We start from the raw sequence: 25,005 nt of genomic DNA, 5'->3' as shown, positions 1-25,005 counted from the left end.
CTGGAGGGTGAGAGATTCAAAACAGATTAAAGGAAGCATTTCTTCACACAACAGAGAGTTAAATTGTGGAACTCCCTGCCCCAGGATGTGGTGATGGCTGCCAACTTTGAAAGCTTGAAGAGGAGAGTGGACATGTTCATGGAGGAGAGGGGTATTCATGATTACTAGTCAAAATGGATACTAGTCATGATACATACCTGTTCTCTACAATATCCGAGGAGCATGCCTGTTATATGAGGTGCTGTGGAACACAGGCAGGACAATGCTGCTGCAGTTGTCTTGTTTGGGGGCTTCCTAGAGGCACCTGGTTGGCCACTGTGTGAACAGACAGCTGGACTTGATGGGCCTTTGTCTGATCCAGCATGGCCTTTCTTATGTTCTTATGGATGAAGGGGTGTGGGAAGGATGTAGAGGCTTATGAGTCAGTGGGTGAGAAGAGGCATGGGGGGTCAATGGTAGGCAGAGGAGAGGAGGGTCCCCCAAAAATCTGGAACCAGCCCTGCAGACTAAATTCTACTTCGAGCAATATGGAGGTTGCCCTGCCTGCCCTTGATGACTGCCATCGATAGCCGTTGAAAGCTGATGCATACAGAGGGATTCTAAAAAGCCAAATGCAGTCTTGGGCTGCATCAACAGAAGTATAGTGTCCAGATCACGCGAAGTGATGGTATCGCTTTACTCTGCTCTGGTTAGACCTCAGCTAGAGTACTGTGTTCAGTTTTGGGCACCAAAAGAAGGTCGGACCATAGCAGGCAAACAAAAACAACCTGGAAGATTTGAGTGGCATCGATAGCTTCCAATCGACAGCTGTAGTGCGAAGGGGAGGAGGAATATTCTTAGCTTTCGTTTTCCCCGTCTGGAAGAGTCCTCCAGGAAGAGACTTCTCTAGGACTTGGAAATCAAAGAGGAGGGCCATGCCGGTGTGCCTCGCTCTGTGCAACATCAAAATACATCCTATTCCCTGTATCAGAGTGTCACGGAAGGCTTACATCCTTGCATCTTCCAGTTCTGCCTAGAAACAGTACTAAAGCTAACAGATTCTTTCTACAACTTTACTGAATTGGACTGCCTGCTTACATTTATCTCTGGTCGGGGAAAAGGAGAAAGCCACAGACAACTATGGAAATAAACTATCAGAAGATACAGGAAATGCTGGCTGAGCAAAATGAATTGATAAATGGACTAGTTAAGAAAAAGTTTGAACAGGTCTCCAAGCAACAAGAGCAATCAGTTGCACAAATGACTTTAATCATTACTCAACAGTTTGCTGATGTTATAAATGAGATTAAGGAAATAAAAACCCAAGTTTCACAAATGAAAGACAGTATGAATAAGATGCAACTTTCAATTAACAACAACACGGATGATGTCAACAGGCTTAAGAAAGACATGAATTCCCAGGCACAACTAATTGATGCTATACAATTTCAAGAACAGCAAATAAAAGATCAACTTGCTATTTTGGATTTACAGCAAAGAGAATATAATCTACGCATACGCAATTATCCGGAACGACTGGGGGTTACCAGAGATGACATCATTAAATCATTGGCTGAAATATTCCATCTAAATGCACAAGAATTGAATGCAGCAATAAATAAGATATATAGAATTCCTTTATCAACACGGGTGCAAGCAAAAGCCAGAGAAATTTTGATCTCTTTCTTTGACATCAGGATGAAAAATATTATCATAAAATTTCAACTGGAGAATCAACTGAGATTTGATAATATACCACTGATAATTCTCAAAGATATTCCACGTCACCTGATGGAAAAGAGAGCTGTATACAAAGATTTTACTGAATTACTCAGAAACAAAGGAATAAAATATACCTGGTTGCTACCACAAGGTCTTACCTTTACCTATAAACAAACTAAACATGCGATTAACTCATTGGCAGACGTGGAAATTTTTTTGACAAGAAACAGTGAGCTATCAACTCATGTTCTTGGAAAACAGGAGGAAGATTCTATAGCTCATGAAACACAGGGTATTGACTGTTCCAGAAAGGAGACTACTTCGAGCAAAAAAGTGATGGGCGATAGAAACTCCCGACAGAAGAAAAAGAATAAGAAGAAAGGCTGAGAAAGCAGGAAGAACATAAATTTGATTTTCAACATGGGAAAGGTGGGGGGTAGAGGGAAAATACTATAATCATTATCTTTGTACAAGATTGTATATCTTTTCTTTTAATCCTCTTTTTTCGCTTTTCTTTTTAGATTAACACATGCATTTTGAGATGAATGTATGGAGGGAAGTGAGATTTCTCTTATTTTTCTTTTATTCTTTCTTTTATTCTTCTCTTTTTCTCTCCTTGGTATAAATAATATTGAATATATTGGATAAGGGGAAACTACAATATGAAATAGGGTGACTTATAAATGAATTAGAATGCATGGATGCAAAGGAGATTTTAGATATTTTAGAGAGGGAGGAAGACGGTGGGGAAGTCAATTATTTTTTATTGTATTTTGAAGACATACATCTAATAATTTTATGAATTTTTAATGGTTATTTCTATTGATATAGAGGATGTATGTCTAAATATAATGTTGGTTATTATTGAAAAAATAATAAAAATATATTTAAAAAAAACAAAAAAACAAAAGAAGGTCGGACCAGAACCAACGGGTTGAAATTAAATCAAAAGATTTTCCGTCTAGACATTAGGAAGAACTTTCTAACAGTTAGAGCGGTTCCTCAGTGCAACAGGCTTCCTCGGGAGGTGGTAAGCTCTTATTCCCTGGAGGCTTTTAAGAAGAGGTTAGATGGCCGTCTGTCAGCAATGCTGATTCTGTGACCTTAGGCAGATGATGAGAGGGAGGGCATCTTGGCCATCTTCTGGTCACTAGGGGTGTGGAGGGGGGAGGTAGTTGTGAATTTCCTGCATTGTGCAGGGGGTTGGACTTGATGGCCCTGGTGGTCCCTTCCAACTCTATGATTCTATTATTCATCTGGAACTGGATCCCAGCATGAAGGGCGAGGCCTGGGTGTTTTCTGCCTTCCCTCTGGACAAAAAGATGACAGTTCACATCAGCCTTGCAGTGTGTGTTTTGGAAAGCTGAGCCAGCAGCGAGCTTCCAGATGCAGCCTTTCTCGAACAGAGACATCCATCTAGGATCCTGAGTACTTAAAAAAGTCAATTCCCTACAAAAAGCCATGAGATTTGCTTCAATTTTCCATTCCTTTTAGACCAGGCAAAACTGGTTTCAGCTCCTGCCCACCCCCCATGAGACTTATTGCTCATTCTGCATGCCTCGGTGCCGAGGGTTTTTTAAAGTCTAGGTCAGTTATGCGTCAATGCTCACCTTGTTCCTCATCGCTAATACTGCACGCCACCCCAACGCTTTAAGGAATTGTCCCGTTTTACTGCAGGGTGTGTGTGTGTGTGTGTGTGTCAAGACGCAGCCGACTTATGGCGACCCCTTTTGGGGTTTTTATGGCAAGAGACGAACAGAGGTGGTTTGCCAGTGCCTTCCTCTGCACAGCAACCCTGGTATTCCTTGGTGGTCTCCCATCCAAATACTAACCAGGGCTGACCCTGCTTAGCTTCTGAGATCTGACAAGATCAGGCTAGCCTGGGCCATCCAGGTCAGGGCACTTAACAGGGTAGCATTACAGAAATACAGTACCATTTAAGCACACAGTACAAATAGGGTTCATGGTAAAGTGTGTGCACTCAGAGTTTAGTCCTGTGCACAGAGTTCAGGGAGTCCCGAGTTCCATTCTTGCCTCAGCTATATGGCTTGACCTTTGAAATGTGAGACAGAAGCTTTCTGGGCACGTGGGCTGTGGCTTTTGTGTATAGCAATGGAGTCAGCATTGTCATTCAAAAATAACATTTGGGTGGATTTGGTAAGGTCTTAACATCCTAAGAAGACCCTGGCTGGATTGGGCCAAAGGTACCTCTGTTCCACCGAGTACATGGAGGCTCTATTAAGCTGCCATGACTAAAAGCCTTCCAGGAGACCTTTCTTCAGTGCACCTCTGCCGAATCCCCTGTTGCAGGTGGCCATCTGTCATCACGCCTGCTGGCAGTGAAGTCTGAAAATTAATTATGCACCATTTGCAGAGTGGCTTTCTTTTATCCGTTCTATATTGACAAGTAGTTTCATTTGACTGGAAATATAATTACCATTTTATGACATTTTTTTTTGGCGGGGGGGAATTATGGCCTAGGCAAGTTATAAAGTAGCAACCAGTGTAATAATAATCAGGTTTCGGTGTACTGGCACATCAGATTGTACCAACAGTGTTATGAAAGATGGAAATCTTTAAAAGACTGGACAAAGGAGCCCAGAAAGGGGAGGAGTTCTAAAAAGCTCCTCTACCTGTGTGCAAAGCAGGGGTTCCCTAGAAGCCGGAAGGGCTGCTTTACCATGCAGGTGGAGAATCCTATTTACTTACTTCAAAAATTCCCTGCAAATAAAAAACCAGCTCATCAAGCAAAGATGGGGGAAATAGAACTTGTTGTGCTAGCTTTCTGTCTGCAGGGAATTTGTTTGTTTATTAGTTGCCTTTCTTCCTTGAGGAACTCAAGAAGAAGAAGAGTTGGTTTTTATACCCCACTTTTCTCTACCTTTAAGGAGTCTCAAAGCGGCTTACATTCACCTTCCCTCCCCACAACAGGCACCTTGTGAGGTAGGTGGGGCTGAGAGAGTTCAGAGAGAACCGTGGCTAGCCCAAGGTCACCCAGCAGGTTTCATGTGGAGGAGTGGGGAATCAAACCCGGTTCTCCAGATTAAAGTCCACTGTTCTTAACTACTACACCACACTGGCTCTCGTGGCATCTTACAATATAAATAAAACATTGTTTAAAAGAAGCACAGAATAAAAACCACAACAAAAAACCTGATTAAAAGTCAACAATTTAAAAACTTCCATTTAGGACTGTCAATAAAAAATTAATCTGTCAAATACAGTCCTGAATAAAACTGTCTTCAACTGCCTTCTGAAGATCAACAGGGAGGGGGCCAGGAGCACCACCCTGGAGAGGTTGCTCCATAATTGTGGGGCTGCCACTGAAAAGGCCCTTTCTCATGCACCCTCCAAATAAACGTCTTTAATTGGTGGGACAGTCAGGAGGGCATCTCCCTATGATCTTAATTCCTGGGAAGGAACATATGGGAGAAGACGGTCCAGCATGGTGTAGAGGTTTAAGAGTGGTGGTTTGGAGCAGCAGACTCTAATCTGGAGAACCGGGTTTGATTCCCTACTCCTCCACATGAGTGGCGGAGGCTAATCTGGTGAACCAGGTTGGTTTCCCCACACCTACACATGAAGCCAGCTGGGTGATCTTGGGCTAGTCACAGCTCTCTTAGAGCTCTGTCAGCCCCACCTACCTCACAGGGTGTCTGTTGTGGGGAGGGGAAGGAAAGGTGATTGTAAGCCACTTTGCTTCTTCCTTAAGTGGTAGAGAAAGTTGGCATATAAAAACCAACTCTTCTTTTACTGCAAAAGGTCATTCAGAACTAAATCCACTACCTACAGTTCGGAGGAGCTAATTCCCTTCTGCTGCCTCAGGGCTCGGCCTCCTTGTTCTACTGGTATGCCAGGAAATTTCAGCTCAGATCCTTATGATCTTTAAAAAATGAAAACTTATGTAAGATAAACGAAGAAGCCTATTTGGACTCTTGCATCTTTAGATGTTGTGCAGAAGCCTGGCAAGCTCTAAAAGGAGGCCGATATTAGAATCCATATTTAATTTTGTAAAAGTTGGGAGTTGCACGCAGTGCAGTTTGGCAGCCACACTCAACACATGAACCCCCTCAACAAATGAAGCTGCCTTATACTGAATCAGACCCTTGATCCATCGAAATCAGCATTGTCTACTCAGACTAGCAGCAGCTCTCCAGGGTCTCAGGAAGAGGGTCTTTCCCATCACCTACCAGCCTGGTTCCTTTAACTGGAGATGCCAGGGATTGAACCTGGGACCTTCTGCATGCCAAGCAGATGCTCTACTGCTGAGATACGGCCCTTCAACGCGTTGCCTCCTCCTTGTCTGTTTCCACAGTGGTCTCCAGCGACAGTGAGAGCGACTCTGAATTCAGCTCCTCGAGCGTGGATGACCGGTCCCTGCCTGCCAGGTCGAAAGCCATGAATATAAAAAAGCAAGAAGAATCAGGTGAGAGAAAAGAGCTAGGCCTGGGGGCGGGGGCAGGAGCAAAGCAGGGTATGTCCGCACAATGACTGCTTCTACAGATATCTGTCATGCGCGTTTGTCCCCTCCTCCACTTTATCCTGTGAGGACAGGCATGGAGAGAGTGACTGCCTTGAAGTCACCAAGAAAGCTAGATGGGCATGGGAGGATTCGAACATGAGTCTCCACAGCCCTAGCCCAACTTTGTTTATCTAGTACATTTGGGTAGCATATGTGGTTCTTCTCTCACATCAGCCCTCTGAGGTAGGTTAGGGGAAGAGAGAGAGAGAGAGAAAGAAAGTGACTGGCCGAGGGCGTTCAGTGAGCTTTGTGGCAGAGTGGGGATTTGAACTCAGGTCTCCCAGATCCCAGCCTAACACTCGAAACACTACACCTTGCTAGTTCCCCAAGCGCAATTCTGAACAGATGTTTCTGATCTTCTTTTGATGGCAAAATCTTTATTGGGTGGAGAGGGGGTGGAAGGCATGAAAACATTACTGGGGGAGAGGGGGAATCCTCTGCAGTTCTCTGCAGATGAAAGAAAGCATGGTTAGTGTACAAATATATTGGAGGACTTTCCTCTAGCTGACTCAGAAAAAACTGCAAAAGCTTTGCAAAACCCCGCCACACCGGTCCCCCTTTTTTCAGGGAAGTGCCAAGGTTACCCAATCCTTCTGCTTTTCCATGCCTCCTTTCCCATGCTTTCTCATTACTATCTACCAGTTGGTAATATAAGTGTGGATTGTAGAAGAGAGCCAGCGTGGTATAGTGGTTAAGAGTGGTGGTTTGGAGAACCAGGTTTGATTCCCCACTCCTCCACATGAGTGACGGACGCTAATCTGGTGAACTGGATTTGTTTCCCCACTCCTCCACATGAAGCCTGCTGGGTGACCTTGGGCTAGCCACAGCTCTCTGAGCCCCACCTACCTCACAGGGTGTCTGTTGTGGGGAGGGAAGGTGATTGTAAGCCAGTTTGATTCTTCCTTAAGTAGAGAAATCGGCATATAAAAACCAACTCTTCTTCTTCCTCTTCCTTCTCCTCCTCCTCTTCTTCTTCCTTTTCCTCCTCCTCCTCTTCTTCTTCTTAATCTCCTGCATGTTTTGGTATTCCTTGATTCCTCTTTGATGAGTTGCTGAGTGGTTGCCTCAACGCTATAGGCAGTTTTATGTCGATTTTAGACCAGTAGGTGTTATTGACAAGCTCTCCTGAATAATTCAGTTGAGCCTAGTTTGCAGAAAGCCAGGAGAGTGGGAGCCTTCCTGACCTCCTCAGGCAGGCCGTTCCATAAGGTCGGGGCCACAACCGAGAAGGCAGGAGTACAGGCAGTTGCTGATCTTGCCCATTTAGAGGGTGCCACCTGCAGGAGGCCCTTCTCCAGTGAGCAAAGCTGTCATGGCGGAGCCTAGAGGGAGAGGTGGTCCTGCGGATATGATGGAACAAGGCCATGACAGGTGTTGTATGTGATAGCCGGCACCTTGAATTGAATCCGGTAACCTATGGGCAGCCAATGAACCACCATTTTTGTGGAAATGTCATTTGTATGTCACTAAAGAAGAATGCATACATTTTGGAGGGAGAAATTCGGCAGGAGGCAAGGAAGGCTTTAAGAGGGGAGTGGACATGTTCATGGAGAAAAGGGGTATTCATGGCTACTAGTCAAAATGGATACTAGCCATGATGCATACCTGGTCTCTCTAGTATCAGAGGAACATGCCTATTATGTTAGGTGCTGTGGAACACAGGCAGGATGCTGCTGCAGTCGTCTTGTTTGTGGGTTTCCTGGAGGCACCTGGTTGGCCACTGTGTGAACAGACTGCTGGACTTGATGGGTCTGATCCAGCAGGGCTTTTCTTATGTTCTTATGAAACCATCACAACAATAGAAGAAGAGTAGTTGGTTTTTATACCTGCTTTTCTCTACCTTTAAGGAGTCTCAAAGCAACTTACAATCGCCTTCCCTTCCCCTCCCCACAACAGACACCTTGTGAGGTAGGTGGGGCTGAGAGAGTTCTGTGAGAACTGTGACTCGGGGTCATGTCTTGTGAGGGAGAAGCAAAATCAAAATGGGGACTCTTGAATCAAATCAAACAAGGTGTGGAATCCCGCCTCCTCCTTCCTTACTGTGTCTGTTGTTGCTCTATTGGCCATCTCTTAGGCCATTTATGCAGTGGTATTTACTTTGTAGTCGCTGCTGAACTGCTTTGAGGCTTCCTTTGCATTATTCATGATTTTATGGACCTTCAGAGATGACTTCGCTCTGGCCTCCTTCTTCCCCCACAGTTCTAGGATCCTTTTTTAGGACAAATTTAAATACTGCTTCAAGGCAAGAGCGATGCATATTCTCCCCATTTCCATGCATATCTCTTAACTTCGGGTTTCTCTCCCCACGCTCATTTTGGCTTCTCCCTCCCACTTTTTTGTCCTTCCCATCCAACCTCTTGCCTCAAAGCAAAGCACAAAAGAGTGAGTTAAACCATCTTGAAATATGCAGGAAGTCACCGAAGAGAGGCTGCAAAGTTTGGAAGGCAGCTCCTGGGGGTTGTTGAAGAAAGGTGGAGAGGAATGCCAGCAAAAGCACACGCAGCCCCTTTTAAGAGCTGACCCGCCTCCTTCAAGTAAAGTGCAACAAAGCTGCATTTTCAGGGGGAGGGACTCATAAGCTCCATAATTCACTGGGGATGCCTAATTAATCACAAGTTACTCCTGGAATTGGGGTGGGGGGACTCTCATGCATATGATGTTTGAGAATTTGGAGCAGAAAACTGCAGCAAACCAAATGCAAATTTCCCCTGCATAAATGACCTTAGAGACAACAAATCCGAATTTTCATGCCTCGGCTGAGAGCGAACCCTGTTTTTCCTCCAGCTGTCAGAGGTGAAGCTGCTCGAACCCCCGCTAGGATCACCGGCCGGCCTTTGGGGAACATCTTGTCGGAAAGCCAGAGCAGCTTGGGAAGCGAACGCAGCGGGGTCCTGAGCGCCACCGAAAGCTGCCCGAGTGACCTGCTGGTTGAGGATGAGGATAGTGACGCCAGCCGCAGCACCGCTGGTGAGTTGGGTGGCTGGGAAGCTGTGGCGGGGGTGTGATCACTCCTTGTGAAGGTGCGGCATTTGTAGGCAGGTGGTGCAGCTCAGAAGAAATGTCCTTCCTTGCTAGGAACAAAGGTGAAGCAGCTGGTGGGCTCCAAGCTGTCGGTGGGTCACTTCGGCAAAACTCTGGGTTTCTTTTTGAGAGCCAGCGTGGTGTAGTGGTTAGCAATGGCGCACTCTAATCTGGAGAATGGGGTTTGATTCCCCACTCCTCCACATGAGTGGCGGACGCTGATCTGGTGAACCAGGTTGGTTTCCCCACTCCTACACATGAAGCCAGCTGGGTGACCTTGGGCTAGTCACAGCTCTCTTAGAGCTCTCTCAGCCCCACCTACCTCACAGGGTGACTGTTATGGGGAGAGGAAGGGAAAGTAGTTGTAAGCTGGTTTGATTTTTTCTTAAGTGGTAGAGAAAGTTGGCATATAAAAACCAACTCTTCTTCTGCTTCTTCTGCTTCTGCTTCTTCTGCTTTTGCTTCTTAATATATATGCTTTATGTTTGTGTCATAAGGCAAACCTAACCTCCTGCCAGTTCTTAAGGTGCAAATTAGCTTGGCAAGAACAGGGAAGTTGTAACTAAAATTAAAAAGTGTGACTTTGTTCTATGAGGTGAAGATTAAGTGCGCGGTGGCTTTTCGAGGGTCTTTTTTATCGAGGGAGGTGTGGAACATTTTTTTAAAAAGCTTGGGGCTGTTTTTACACCTACAGTTTTACAATCTCCTTCCCTTCCTCTCCCCACAACAGACACCTTGTGAGGTAGGTGGGGCTGACAGAACTCTTGAGGTAACTGTGATTGGCCCATGGTCACCCAGCAGGATTCATGTGGAGGAGTGGGGAATCAAGCCTGATTCTCCAGATTAGAGTCTGCCGCTTAAGTGGAGGAGCGGGGAATCAAACCCGGTTCTCCAGATCAGAGTCCACCACTCTTAACCACTACTCCACACTGGGACCAAGACATCTTCCTTGCTGTGGCATTGCCATTGCCACCGCCAGTGAGGGGAGGCGGGTGAAATACAGCTTTGGGCTTTTGGATGAAGCTGTCCTCGCTCACTGCGAGGGAGCCAACTTCTTAGTCAGCCGGAAGAGATGACTATCCCCTGGGGAAAGGCTGGATGAGGCCATCTTGCCTTCTTCTCCTTATTTTGTGTGTGAGTTAAGAATTGTGTCTGGCAGGGAGTGTTGATTTTATTGCAGAATTGTTTTAACCTATGTTACTACCTACCTTAGGTATCCCTTTGGTGTATCAGAAAGGTATACCATAAATCAATAAAAATGCAGTCCCCCTGGCACTGAACTTTTTGGCATGCCCTTTCAGGACAGACAAAAGGAAATACTTCTTCACACAACGAGTGACTGAAATTTGGAATTCGCTGCCAGAGGATGGCCACAGGCACAGACAGATTTAAAAGGGGATTAGACAGAAACAAAGTAGAATCAAATTTTGTCAGAAAATTTGGGCTAGGAGTATGGATTGAAGCAGGACAGCGACTCAGAAAATTCTGCAAAGACAACAAGTTGTTCATTGCGAACACATGTTTCAGGCAACCGAAGAGACAATTATATATGTGGACATCGCTGGACAGCCAATAGAGAAATCAAATAGATTACAGAAGCAGAAGCAGAAGATAGAAAATCTCTATTCTGTCTGCTAAAACAAGACCAGGAGCCGATTTTGGCTCAGACCATGAATTGTTAATCTCGAAAATTAGAATAAAGCTGAAGAAAGACACCAAATTCATGGTGCCGAAATACAGTCTAAGCAACACTCCTGAAAAATTTAAAGACCAGGTAAAGAACAGACTTGCATTACTAAATTCAAGTGAATATGATCTAGAATAACTATGTGTTGAAACCACAGATATCCTCAAGGAAGTATGTGCAAAGACTATTCCTGTTGCCAAAAGAAATGAAAAGCCTTGATGGATGACTGATGAAACTCTTAAAATCATCAATGCACTGAGACAAGCAGTCCCACAAAAACATTTGGTAACATCCCATTAGGGCCGTGAAGTTTAGCTGTTGTGGTCTGGAGCTTTCAGTGTTCAAGGCACTTCCCATATAATAGCACAGCAATCCTGTCTACAGCCAAAGAAGAAGGAGGAGGAGGAGTTGGTTTTTATATGCCGACTTTCTCTACCACTTAAGGAAGAATCAAACCAGCTTACAATCACCTCCCCCCCAATAGACCCCCTGTTAGGTGGGGCTCAGAAAGCTCTAAGAGAGCTGTGACTAGCCCAAGGTCACCCAGCAGGCTTAATGTGTAGGAGTGGGGAAACAAATCCAGTTCACCAATTAGCCTCCGCTGCTCATGTAGAGGAGTGGGGAATCAAATCTGGTTCTCCAGATCAGAGTCCACCACTCCAAACCACCGCTCTTAACCACTATACCTAGCTGGGAGACCCTGAGAGAATTAACCCCACTTTGTAGGGGTGCATCAGCTTGAAAACCTGAGCTGTGATGCAGGGAACTGTCTTATGATGAGCCAGGCCAGTGGCTTCCTTCAAGCAAGTTGGTAGCAGGTCCCTGCCACCTGAAGTCTGGTATATAGGACAGGCCAAGAACTGAACCTGATACCCAGCTAGACTCCTAAACTATGGCAAGGCCTTCTGTATAGGGTGTAAAGTAAAGGTAGTCCCCTGTGCAAGCACCAGATCATTCCTGACCCATGGGGTGACATCACATCCGGCGACACATAAATGCACAACCAAGATTTGGCCCCAGTTTTAACCCTTGTGTTGTGTCAAGGGTCTTTTATGCATGGCTGTTTCCCTCGCAGTCACCCCTGCAATGACTTTGGGTCTTTGTGTTGATTATGCATGCCATTTCTGACTGTCAGAGGTCGCCTCGCTCTCCCCCTGCATTTAGCCCGCGTTTTTAAATTTGAGATAAAACAGGTCTCTGAAAACCAGGGCAAAACGTGGAAAAACGCAGGGGTGGGTGGGAGAGAGAGGTGACTTCTGATGGTCGGAAACGGCATGCATAATGAAAACAAAGACCCAAAGTTGTTGGGGGGTGACGGCGAGTGAAACAGCCATGCATTAAAGGCCAAGGTAAGTACATTTTATGTTTTGGGTAGGAGATTCAGATTTGCACAATTTCTTTTAGTCTGCTAAGTTCTGCGGCAGATACCCCATCTTGCAGCATTTGTGCGACCCTGTGTAACTGCAGCAAAAGCCCTGCACGGACTGCAGGCTTTTGTTTTCCCTCCTTCGCAAACCTCTGCAAATAGCGGTCTCCCCCTCCCTCCCATTTCAGCCTCCCTCATCTCTCCCGCTTTCTCCTTTCCCCTCCTCTCCCCCAACTACTTACTTCTGTAAAGCGTTAATGGACCTTGTTTTCTAACAGCAGCCGGGCTAACAATCCATAACTCTCCGCATCATTATAGCTCTTAGCAAGCTTTTAATGATTGCTGCACAGGGTCGAACACCAGCCCTGGGAATGTAGAACTGGAGTGGCATGAAAAGGATCTGCGGGGAAGCGGAGCTCGATTGCCTCTGCACTGAAACACCTCCTTAAGAAATGAGCGCGCGTGATAGAAACCTGGGATGGAAATAGGGTTCTTTTTAAAATTTTACTTAATTTGCATTTTAATACCCTGTCTTATTGAATAAAGTCTGAGCAGCTTTACCAAAAAAAAAAAAAAAGTCATAAGGGGCCCTGCTATTCTGTTGCGCCTTTCCTTACCAGAGGCTGCTAATTGGTGATCTGTTGGCGTTTTGTTAATGCCTGCTAATGCCCCAGCAGGCTAGCTTTTATCCAGCAGTCCATTGTGGCAGGGGCCTGAAGCTCCGTCTCTCTGTAGGTGGAGGTTGAAAAGAACGGTTTGTGTTGGTCTTTGAATGTGGAAAGTGGAATAAGGGGCAGCTGGATTGTGGGGGGGGGGGACTGAAGGTTCATGCCACACGCGGCCTGGTGTGATGGAATCCCAAACATGTGTTAGTTGCACAAAGCAGTTGCTGGAGGCCCACTGGGGATTGGGGCTATGGCACTGGGGGAGGAGGCTTGCACCCCCTCCCCCCAGCATTCCCTGCATTAAGCCCCAGGAGGAGAAAACTATGGTGCCCGTGCCATGCCTGTTGTCTTCCTCTCCTGGGACTAAAAACAGCCCCGCTGAGCCATTTCTGATTGGGGAAATGGTTGGTGTGGGGGGAGGTCCAACCTTCCATCTTTCTCAGCCAGCGTGGTGTAGTGGTTAAGAGTGGTGGAAACTGATCTGGAGAACTGGGTTTGATTCCCTGCTCCGCCACGTGAGCGGCGGACACTAATCTGGTGAACCGGGTTGGTTTCCCCACTCTTACACACAGAGCCAGCTGGGTGACCTTGGGCTAGCCACAATTCTCTTTGAGGTCTCTCAACCCCACCTACCTCCCAGGGTGTCTGTTGTGAGGAGGGGGAGGGAAGGTGATTGTAAGCCGATTTGATTCTGCCTTAAGTGGTAGATATAGTTGGCATATAAAAACCAACTCCTCCACTTCTTCCTTTTCTTCTTCTTCCTCTTCTTCCTCTCTTTCCTCTTCTTCCCCCTTTTCCTCCTCCTCCTCCTCCTCTTCTTCCTCTGCTTCTTCCTCTTCTTCCTCTTCCTATCCTCTTCCTCCTCCTCCTCAGTGCTGAATCTCCAGTCCATGTTGGGGCCATCCCATTGCTGTTTGTGTGTATGTGTGTGTGTCTTTGCTTGGCATTAATGGAAATCCAGCCACATATCCCAAGCATTAGGTCCGGCTTGGCCTCGAGAGGAGTGCTCAGAGATGTCTGGCTGTCTTTGTAGACTGGTTGGATTGAGGGCAACAGTACCTGCCTGTGAATCTGCCTGCTTCCTACCTTCTTATGTATTTATGTAGATTGATGGCTATTGCAGATGTCTTGCAAATCTCAAGTACTTGCTCTTCACCAAGAAATGGAGTCTTCTTCCTTTAGCTTAGGCCAAGTGGGAAACTCAGTCTCTATTTTACATTCCAGCTACGGCCTATTGATTTGGTGTGAATTTATGTTGGGCTTTGAAGGAGGGCCATGATTTCGTGGCAGAAGCTCTGACAGGCATGCAGAAGGTCCGAGGTTCAGTCCCTGGTATCTCAGGTGTTATTTTTACAATTCCTTCACCTGTGAGCACCAGAAGTCTTCTTCAGCCGCCTGCTGACTTCCAATCCTGCACATCCATTGCAGAGTGCCAGAAATTTGATTTTTTTGTTTGAATTTAAGACTGTGAGGATAAGAAATCAGTTTTCCTAAGACATAAACCAGTGGCTCTTTGGTTTCCTGAAGCTGTTCTCCAAATTCCATTGCTGCACAGTACTCCCCCATAAGACACATAACCCTGCCAATGCGTTGGTTGTTCCTCACACACAGATCACAGATTGAAACAAAACAAAATAGTTTGAACCCATTTTCTCCTGCCAGAATGGGAAAGAATGGGGAAACCTGTTTTCAGTAGGCTCCAGTAAGACATTTGCAACGAGTACAAGAGGGTATCTTCAATGACAATCTACAAGGCCTAGCATTCCCATGGACCAAACACGATGAGGGGAAGGGGGATGCTTCCCAGAGTGGGTGGCGGTTGTCTTGGCAAGTGGGCTGGTTGCCTGCTGAGGACCAGATTAATGGCCCTGGGTAGCCTATGATCCCCAGGAGCAGACGCATCTGTGACTAAGAGGGATGAGCCCGAATTTTGCAAGCCTGCTGGTTCAGTTTGGAAATCCCTATTTTGACTTCCCCCCCTCCTCATAATCACTTCAGTTAAATTTGTGCCTTTAAAAATGTTAATTTTGTTAATGTTCAAATGTTAAATGTTAATTCTTGCCATATAAGTGGTGGTTAACATTTAAAAAAACAACCAAACATATCGGGAACCATAGCATGATAACATGAGGTGAGAGGACCAGAATATTCCTGATGACATGATACAAGAATGGCTGATTGGTTTAACATTAGTAGTAGGTTACCGTATTGGACTAGATTCTGGTACAGCGAAGTTTGAATCTCCCATGGAAGCCTGCCTGGTTACCTTGGGCCAATTACTCTCTCTCAGCCTAACCTACCTCAAAGTTTTGTTGTGGGGATATAATGAAGCCCCAGGCTAGTCTGATCTCGTCAGATCTTGGAAGCTAAGCAGGGTTGGCCCTGGTTAGTATTTGGATGGGAGACCTCCAAGGAATACCAGGGTCATGACGTGGAGGCAGGCAATGGCAAACCAACTCTGAATGTCTCTTGCCTTGGAAACCCTACCTTTATCCCTTAGAAGCTCCTTGATCCATTGATCTTGATCAGCGTAAATCTAATATTTGAGGGATATAAGGGCTGAAATAAATCTTGCCACTGACAATGTAGCCTTTGGATCCCTGTCACTTAATAAAAAAGGCATTATGTCAGACACAGAGGCATTAGATTTATATGTTAAAAGGGGAGAGATATAACATGATCGAAGCTCCTCATAAAAGCGGCATTCCAAGAGGGCATGAGCTAATGAATCAATAGAGCCAGAAGAGCAAGGACAGGTCCTGTCTGGATATAGTATATTCAAAATTCTGTCCTGCATAACCATAGAGGGGTTAACATTCAGTCTAGCTAAACAGAAGGCTCTAGAAAGGCGAGGAGTTATCAAATAATAATTGGGCAAACTAGGTGGTGGTGGTATTCCGAAAAACTGAGATGAACCAACGCAGCGAGCACGATGAAAAACCTACCTGGAGTCACCAGAAGTCATCTGTCACCTGATGGCACAAAAAAAAAAAGTTGCTTTGGTTCCCCACTGGGGAGAAAAACGGGGTATAAATAAATAGATAATCTTGGTTTCCCTGAATTATTTTCTTTCCAGGCTGAATTAATTTGGTTTTGCTTTATCTGCTTCCTTTTAAAAGGGAAAAGGCGTCTCCCAACCAGTCCCTGGTGCTGACGGCAACCAGATGTGTTGAGATCCAAGACGCTGTCTTCTCAACTCGCCACATGGAACTTTGGGTGGATGGCGGCTGCAGGCCGTGGTGGCATTCCAGCACTGGTGACTTGGCCTTGGCAGTGTGGAGATGAGGCCGTCGCTGTGGATGCCCATCTGTTTGGGTCCATGCCTCCTTTTCATTCCTCCTACTGCTGCAGGAGAAAGTGGAATGGTTGGACTTGGAGACCCTGAGGAACCAGTAGGATCGGCCCCATCTCCATCAAGCTTTGAATCTTGGGGGGGGGGGTCTTCTGCTTTCCAGTGTAAGTCGAAGGTGCTGATGAATCCAGAGACTTCTAAGGAAATTTCTGTTGGCTGGTCACAGTGCCGCCCGGTGGCAAGAGCACAGAGGAGAGAGATCCATCGGCTCCAAGGAGAGGCCCTGCGGATCACAAGACTTAATTCTTTGCATGTGCCTGAAAACGATTCTTGTGAATTCTTGTACATTTCGCTACCTGCTTGGCCTTGCAGAAGAGGTGTATAGAAACAAAGGATTTTCTGTTGCCTGTAAGCAGAAAGCATTCCATGGAGGTCTTGTTTCAAGGAGGTGGAAATTTAAGATGGCAGGACAGCAACCAGATTGGTGTGGAAGGGGTAGAGAGTATGGTGTTTGGGGGTGGTGAGAGCAGTGGTGAACTAGACGACTGGTTCCTCAGCTGGTTGCATCGGCCATGCTGTGTCTCTGCATGCCCCACACAAAAGTGGAGGTCAGCCAGGCCAGGAAGGGGTCCCTTTTCCCTCAACTGCACAACGAAAATGGTCAAGAGGTGGAGGAGGCCAGACTTCCTGGTGAGAACCTGGCTGGGTTGCTGCAAAGTGTGGCTTGCACAAGGAGTGGGAGTTGGGTTAGACTCCATCATTGATGCCCAGCAGGTATGTTCCACTTCTGCTTTCGTGCAGAACATCGGTGGCTGGTGCCGGCGCCTCTGGATCCTGCACGCCCACAATACAGAAGGGGCATTCAAGTTCACCTTGGTCTTCATCTTTCATTAGGTGGATTAAAAAAGCACGCCCTTCCCTTTGTGGTGTAGCTGTGGAGGCATTCCAAAGAAGGTGAGTCTACTATGATGTTGCAGCAGGAAGGACACTCTTTATAGGCCGATTCTGCATTAGGTAGCCAGGTGGGAAATGTGGCAACTGGGCCTGTTTTGAGCAGATCTACCCCTCAGCAATAACATCGCGGTTCGCAAGTCCTTGTTTTTGACAGGGGGACAGAGGAACGTTTGGGTGGTGTGTTCATTCTGGGGGGAAACTCTTCACTCCCAGTTAAAGATTTTTTTGTAGGGATTGTTAAGGGATTCCCCCAATCCAGTTCCTTCAAGAGCGCCAGTCGACCCTTTCTTTTGCCAAGATGGATCCAAGATGGAGGCAAGAACAACTGCCCCCTCTTCCATCATCTGTCCCTAGGGCCAAACTAGATGTTCACTTTTTTAAAGAATCGGGTCCAAGTTTTCTTCAGCCACACACCAGCTGCAGGGAATGGCTACTAAAATTAAGTGGCACCCTTTTGGGCTCGGAACACCACTGAGGTGGGAGGAAGGGCTCTTGCCGCCCCCCGCCCCCATTTCCCACAATGAAACAGTGCTGGGGAGGGAGTTCTTTTCCTGTTTACACATGGAGCAGCATGGAGCAGGAAATAACTCCCCCCCCCCCCCCGCAGTGCTGTTTCTGTGTGGGAAAACTGCTGGGGAGGCTGAGGCAGGAGCTCCCCCCTTGTGGTGGCGTCCTGAGCCCAAATGGGCTCGGCTTTTTTTTCTTAATAGCCATTCCCTGCAGCTGCCTGTGTAACTGCAGGGAACTCAAATTGGGTCTGGGGAACCCAAACCCCGTTCTTTAAAAAAGCAAAAGTCTGTTTTGGCCTTCAGCATTGCGTCACTGGGAACTTAGGCCTTTTGTGCAGGGACGTTTGCCCGCGGTCACCCCCGCCGACTGCTTCGGAGCTTCCTTTTGATTATGCAGGCCTTTCCTGACCGTCAGAGGTCGCCTCGCTCTCCCCACACATTTTCCAGATGCTGTTTTAGCCAGAACCTGGAAAATGAGGGCAAAACGCGCAGGGAGAGCAAGGCAACCTCCGAGGGTCAGGAAAGGCATGCATAATCAAAAGGAAGCCCCAAAGCAGTCGGTGGGGGTGACCGCGGGGAAACATCCCTGCACAAAAGGCCTTAGTTTCTGGCCATCGTAAGAACCTTTTTGCTGTACTTGCTGAGCTGTAATGGATGCCCCTCTGTTTGTCATGGGCAGGAGAGGGATAGTGGCAGCGGGAGAAGAACAACCCCCTGGCCACGCCCTCCATTGTAAAGTCTGCTTCTGTTGTGTACAACGTGTATTGTGTGATGTTTTGTGGTTTGTTTTGTTTTCTATTTTGAAAGGTATGTGCCACTGTATACTCCTGGATTTCTTGATGGAAGGATTATACCTGTTGCTTAACTCATTCCTTGAAACTGTCTATTGTCTTTTCTCATACAGTTCCTGAGCTCTCCTTGGGAATAAAATCCAGCACCCTTCCTCCCATCCCCACCATAAAAATATCTTCTTCATGTTCTTCATTAATGCCCGTGGCCAAACGGGGATTCGTGAGCCTGTAAATGTTTGCGTCTTTGTAGGGTTTGCTTATGTTTAAGTATCCTAACTCCTTCCTTCCTGCTCAGCCATGCGATGTATTGAGTGACCGTAGGCAAACCACTCTTCGCATAAGCTTACCTAACATGGTTGTTGTGAGAATAAGATGGAGGAGGAGAGAATCTAGGTGATTTATGCATGGGAGTTTTACCTGAGCTTCGTTGCTCGCTGGACCCACATTTTCCTGTTGGGAATCTACGCACCAGCAGTCTCCAAGCTCAAATCAAGTCCCGCCCCTTTAAATGCTGCTTTGTAGTGCTGCCTACTGTGAGAGAAAATCTCCCCCAAACCCAATTGCCATATTAAAAAGCATTTTAAGAACAACAACATAAAAAACAGAGCAATCTGAAAGGGGGGGAGGAGAGAAATCCAAGCTTCAGTTTTAAAAAGCTTTTCTTCTGCTCAGAAGGAGCTCAGAGGAAGCAGGAAGTATTTCAGTCCCTGCCTCTGGACATGCTGCTTTGTAATTGGCTGTGAGCGAAACCAAGCTTGAGTGTCCCGCTCTTTGCCTTATGCATGGGGATTTCACCCAGGCTTTGCTCAGGGAAAATGGAAGAGTCAGGTTAATGGACGACTGGGAAGACCCGGACATTGTGAGGGCTGGCAGCAAGGTCATCTCTAATGGATGGAAAACTCACGCACAACTCCAAGGAACGACCGAAACAGATGGGGGACGAACTTGAGTGAAAGTACCCATGCATAAATGACCCTAGTCTGCTGCCTTAAGCTGCACAGGGGAAGGGGAGGTCAAAAATATAACAATGTGGAAACAAACCTTTGCTGAGTATAAAGGACATGATTCAATAGAATTTCAAAGTGTTTTTTATGCATTCTCTCGGCTGGAGCAGCTTTTGCATTTTAGTGTTGCAAAATGAGGGGGTAAACACACCCGCACTCTTGTGATTGGCATTTTAAGAGTACATAAATATGCTTTACCCAGACCCCTCATCACACAACACATGAAAAATTCTAAGTCCAAAGGTATGTTCTCTCATCAAAGGGGGGGAGGGAATCTTCAAACATGTTCATATAACAATAAGCGGGGAAACCCCACCTTAAGAAAATTACAACTTTTAAATATTTCAAAGTACAACTTAATATTGTGAAAGCTGGAGGAAAAGCAAGGGCAGACAAATTATAGAAGACTGTAGCCATGAAACTCTATGGTTTGGAGGAATACTTTCCCCGTGCAAATTATTGGGACAGACAAGCCATTTAACCCTGGAGGAAATACGAGGAATATTCCCTGCTTGCCACATGGGAGTATTCAGCTGGTCTCCAGTCAAGGTCCCTTGTTCATCTTCCAACTGCCATTGAAGAGGCCAGCATGGGGCTGGCAGAAAGCTGACTGGCATCTGTATCAAAAGTGCTGTCAAGTCGCAGCCAATGTATGGCCATCCTGTAGGGTTTTCAAGGCAAGAGAAGAACAGTCGTGGTTTGCCATTGCCTGCCTCTGTGTAGCAACCCCAGATGTCCTTGATAGTTTCCCATCCAAGTAGAAGAAGAAGAAGAAAAGTTGGTTTTTATATGCTGACTTTCTCTACCAGTTAAGGAAGAATCAAACTAGCTAACAATCACCTTCCCTTCTCCTCGCTATAACATACCCTGTGAGGTAGGTGGGGCTGAGAGAGCTGTGTCTAGCCCAAGGTCATCCAGCTGGCTTCATGTGTAGGAGTGGGAGAACCTACCGGGTTCACCAGATTAGCCTCCGCTGCTCATGTGGAGGAGTGGGGAATCAAACCCGGTTCTCCATATCAGAGTCCACCACTCCAAACCACCGCTCTTAACCACTACACCACTCTGGCTCTCTAACCAGGTCGACCCTGCTTAGCTTCTGAGATCCGACAAGATCAGGCTAGCCTGGCCCACCCAAAAAAGGTCATTTTAGTTTCTTTTCATTTTCAGATATGTTCGTTATGTGTTCACACTGACTCTTCCCTAATTTTCCAATTCATTTGTTTCCCTTGTGCTGTTTATGCACATAAACATGAGTCAATTTTCACATCATTCTATCAAATTTCATTACTACAGACGACAAAGATCTCTTTTCCCAAGCTTCTGTCAGAAGCTGAGATTTTGGAATCGAAACCTCCGCTGAGCCTATATGAAGTTCCAACTGAGAGCTCCAATTCCTCTAGCTTCTTTCTAAGTGTTATTGACGGAAGGAAAAGGCAAGCAGTAATGATGCTCTCCCGGAGTCCTCAGATTTCAGAAGCTAAGCAGGGTTGGCCCTGGTTAGTACTGAGATGGGAGCCCACCAAGGAAGTCACATGAATACATGAAGCTGCCTTATACTGAATCAGACCCTTGGTCCATCAAAGTCTGTATTGTCTTCTCAGACTGGAAGTGACTCTCCAGGGTCTCAGGCGGAGGTCTTTCACATCACCTATTTGCCTAGTCCCTTTAACTGGAGGTGCCGGGGGTTGAACCTGGGACCTTCTGCATGCCAAGCAGATGCTCTACCACAGAGCCACAGCCCCTCCTGGGTTGCTACACAGACGCAGGCAATGGCAAACCACCCCTGAATATCTATGGGGTGACCATAGGTCGGCTGTGGGTTGACACCAGTTTACACACACACAAAACCGTGCCTGGATGGTTGGATCCAACATGCTTGGATCCAGCTGCAGTAGAGAATCTTTTCTCAATTAAGTGTTCCTTTTGGTCTTTGCTGTGAGTTGCTTTGGGAACCAACTTTGGGTGAAAAATGGGACAAAAATGCATGTTGGGTGGGGAGTCGACACCATGTTTGCAGTAAGATTGATGACTGAGAAATCCCATGCCAGAAAACCTGGTTGCAGCTTCAAGGATGAAGCTCTCCGTTGGTCTGGGGATCCCAGGATTCTTCCCGTGGGAGGTTTCTGCATAGCTTTAAACCATGACACTCTAAATCACATCTGCCAAAGCTCTCTGAAAGGATGGGAAGTTTTTCAGCATCTTTCCAAGTTGCCAAGCTCAGAAGTAAGTCTCGAACCAAGAGGAGGAAACTTGGCACAGCTGGCCGAGGAGCCAACTTTGAAACTTCTCCGTCTCACTGCCCCTGGTGCTGTTAATAATGCATCTTTCATCCTCCCATATTTCGCTTTTCTGCATAAACATCTCCCCCACCCCTTTCTGCTGAAAACCACCCAGCATAATGTAGCACTTAATCGCAGCTGCAGAGTCGTCGTTCTTGGCCTTCGGCTTGTCATTCATTTTGCCTGACAATGAAAGAGGCCATTCAACAGTTCCCACCAAGGAAATCGGTGTATTGTTTGTCAAAATCATATGGCTCTATATATATCTGTACCTTTGCCCTGCATTCAATCTCAAGGCTTTTAATACCTGGCTTCTCCCCCTCCCCTTTTTTTCTTTTTCAATATTTTTTTTTTACAGCTGTCTGCGCTAATTGCAGTTTGGATTTGTTTTAACCCAGCGAGCCAGGGCTGTTGTTTTGCTAGAGAATGCTACCTTGTCAAGGACTCCCGGGTTGCAGGTCCGCTATGTGCCCCCTCCCCACGCACGAGCTAAATTTGCCAGTTTGAACCCGAGCTTTTAAAGGGAGGAGGTTTGATGTCTGGGGTCAGAGTCAACATCCTTTGGCGTTCAGATCCTTTACATGGTAACATTTTAAAACTAGCAAATGGCAGTGTTTATTTTAGATGTTGTGTCACAGTGTGTTTTTGCATTTTCTCCCCCTCCCTCTCAGTATATGAAATCAAGAATTGTGTCCCGGAGATGTGTATCGTCTTCCTTTCCATTGCCCGAAGTCTTCAAAGGAAATATGAAATGGTGGTGGATTTGGGCATCTTCTCTCATTCTCTGCACATCCCAAATGGTTTAGGGTCTCCGCCACAGTTAAAAGAGAATTATGCGGAAGATGTGCGTGCCCATTCGTGAGGACCATCCCGATACACCCCTCAGAGAACTGTACGTTCAACTGGAAACAACTTGCTGGTGGTCCCTGGCCCAAAGAGTGGCCGGCTGTCCTCAACCTGAGCCCCAGCCTGCTGGAACTCTCTCTCTAACGAGAACAGGGTCCTGCGAGACCTGATGCAATTTCCCAGGGCCTGCAAGACCAAGGTGTTCCTCCAGACCTATGGTAGAGGACAGCAATGGTTTCCCACTGGGGAGGGGCCGTAGCTCAGTGGTGGAACATCTGCTTGGCATGCAGAAGGTCCCAGGTTCAATCCCCGGCATCTCCAGTTAAAGGGACTAGGCAGGTAGGTGAATGTGAAAGACCTCTGCCTGAGACTGGAGAGTCGCTGCCGGTCTGAGTAGACAATACTGACTTGGATGGGCCAAGGTAGGGCTGTTGATTCTGTAAAAACTGAACCGAATAAATGCCATTGCGGTAAATTTCTGGTTCTAGTTTACCGAATCAGCAGAATCTGGGAGGTTGGCAAAGCCGAATTTGCCATTCTGAAAATTCGGCTTTATCAGGAATGTCTTTCCACAGCTCCTGCAGGGCCATTTTTGCAGATAGAGGTCCCAAATTTTCAGGGTAGCTAGAAGGGACTCTCCTTGCGAGAACCCCCAAGTTTGGTAAAGATTGGGTCGGGGTCCAGAGTTATGGGGTCTGGAAGGGGTTGCCCCCGTCCTACTCCATTGAAATGCATTGTCAAAGTGGCTGTGATTCTTTACTCTGATCTTTGCAATGTATCTCAATGGAGAAGCCAGGCTTTAAATGGTGGGTGGGAAAGTTCGCCTGGTGCCTCCATAGAGATACAATGTGATACACTTTGTCTCTATGGAGGCGTGGGACGAACTTTCCCACCGTTTTGCTGGGGACAACACCTGAATCTTATACTGAATCAGACCCCTGGTCCATCAAAGTCAGCATTGTCCGCTCAGACTTTGATGGACAGCAGCTCTCCAGGGTCTCAGGCAGAGACCCTCACATCACCCATCAGCTGCTCCTTTTAACTGGACATGCCGTGGATTGAACCTGGGACATTTTGCATGCAAAGAAGAGGCTCTTCCACTGAGCCATGGCCCCTCCCTGACAAGGACACAGGGGAGACTCCGACTTTTGTGTTCTGTCAGTGGGTTTATTGAAAATATCTGCTTGGCCATTGTGGGAAACATGCTAAGCTAGATGTATTTTTGCTCTAATCCTGCAGAGCTCTGGGGTTTGTTTTTTTGTTTTTTTAATACTACCCTTCCTTCAAGGAGCTCAAAGTTGCACACATGGCTATCCATTCCTACCACAACTCTGTGAGGTAGGAGAGAGAAAGAATCTGATACAGTGAGCTTCAGCTTGAGTGCAGAATTGATCTCCCCGGTCTCTCTAACCACTGAGCTCCCTTTTCTTGTGCTCCCCATGGGGCCAATTTTCACCAGCTTATATTTCCTGCACTTTTACTTGATTATTGTCCTTCTGCTCTTTGGATTTCAACTTCTACATATTTCCTAGGTTTCTTATGAGGTTCATAATTGGCTTGGTCCTGTTGGCCACTTGGATTTCTTCCCATCATCTGAGTCTCTTCTTCCTCTAAGCTCTTTTTTCTTTCCATGCACACTCGAAATCCAGATCCTCTCCAGAGCTATAATGTCAGACATAAGAACATAAGAAAGGCCCTGCTGGATCAGACCAAAGCCCATCGTCCAGCAATCTGTTCACACAGTAGCCAACCAGGTGCCTCTAGGAAGCCACAAACAAGACGACCGCAGCAGCATTAGCCTGCCTGTGTTCCACAGCGCCTAACATAATAGGCATGCTCCTCTGATCCTGGAGAGAATAGGTATGCATCATGACTAGTATCCATTCTAACTAATAGCCATGAATACCCCTCTCCTACATGAACATGTCCACTCCCCTCTGAAAGCCTTCCAAGTTGGCAGCCATCACCACATCCTGGGGCAGGGAGTTCCACAATTTAACTATGCGTTGTGTGAAGAAATACTTCCTTTTATCTGTTTTGAATCTCTCACCCTCCAACTTCAGCAGATGACCCTGTGTTCTAGTATTATGAGAGAGGGAGAAAAGCTTCTCCTGTCCACTCTCTCCATACCATGCATAATTTTATAGACCTCTATCATACCTCCCCTTAACCGCCTTCTTTCCAAGCTAAACAGCCCTAAGTGTTTTAACCGCTCCCCATAGGGCAGTTGCTCTAGTCCCCTGATCATTTTGGTTGCTCTTTTCTGCACCTTCTCAAACTCTGCAAGATCCTTTTTTAGGTGTAGTGACCAGAACTGTACACAGTATTCCAAGTGGAGTCTCACCATAGATTTGTACAAGGGCAGTAT

The 25,005-nt window shown here is 46.5% G+C and overlaps 1 protein-coding gene across 1 annotated transcript in view; it reads left to right on the top strand.

Annotated features, from left to right (window-relative positions):
* The window catches only part of RPH3AL (rabphilin 3A like (without C2 domains)), a 59,847-nt gene extending 43,672 nt beyond the window's left edge, over positions 1–16,175 (top strand). Inside the window, exons 7-9 of the mRNA XM_056865138.1 lie at positions 6,017–6,127; positions 9,008–9,190; positions 16,082–16,175. Coding sequence (XP_056721116.1) covers positions 6,017–6,127; positions 9,008–9,190; positions 16,082–16,116 — 329 coding nt within the window. The 3' untranslated portion in view covers positions 16,117–16,175. The remainder of the gene's footprint in view (positions 1–6,016; positions 6,128–9,007; positions 9,191–16,081) is intronic.
* The last annotated feature ends 8,830 nt before the right edge of the window (positions 16,176–25,005 follow it).

Source organism: Euleptes europaea, chromosome 19 (assembly GCF_029931775.1).
Source record: "Euleptes europaea isolate rEulEur1 chromosome 19, rEulEur1.hap1, whole genome shotgun sequence".
In the NCBI taxonomy this organism is placed as follows: domain Eukaryota; kingdom Metazoa; phylum Chordata; class Lepidosauria; order Squamata; family Sphaerodactylidae; genus Euleptes; species Euleptes europaea.
This window is presented reverse-complemented; position numbering and strand designations above follow the sequence as displayed.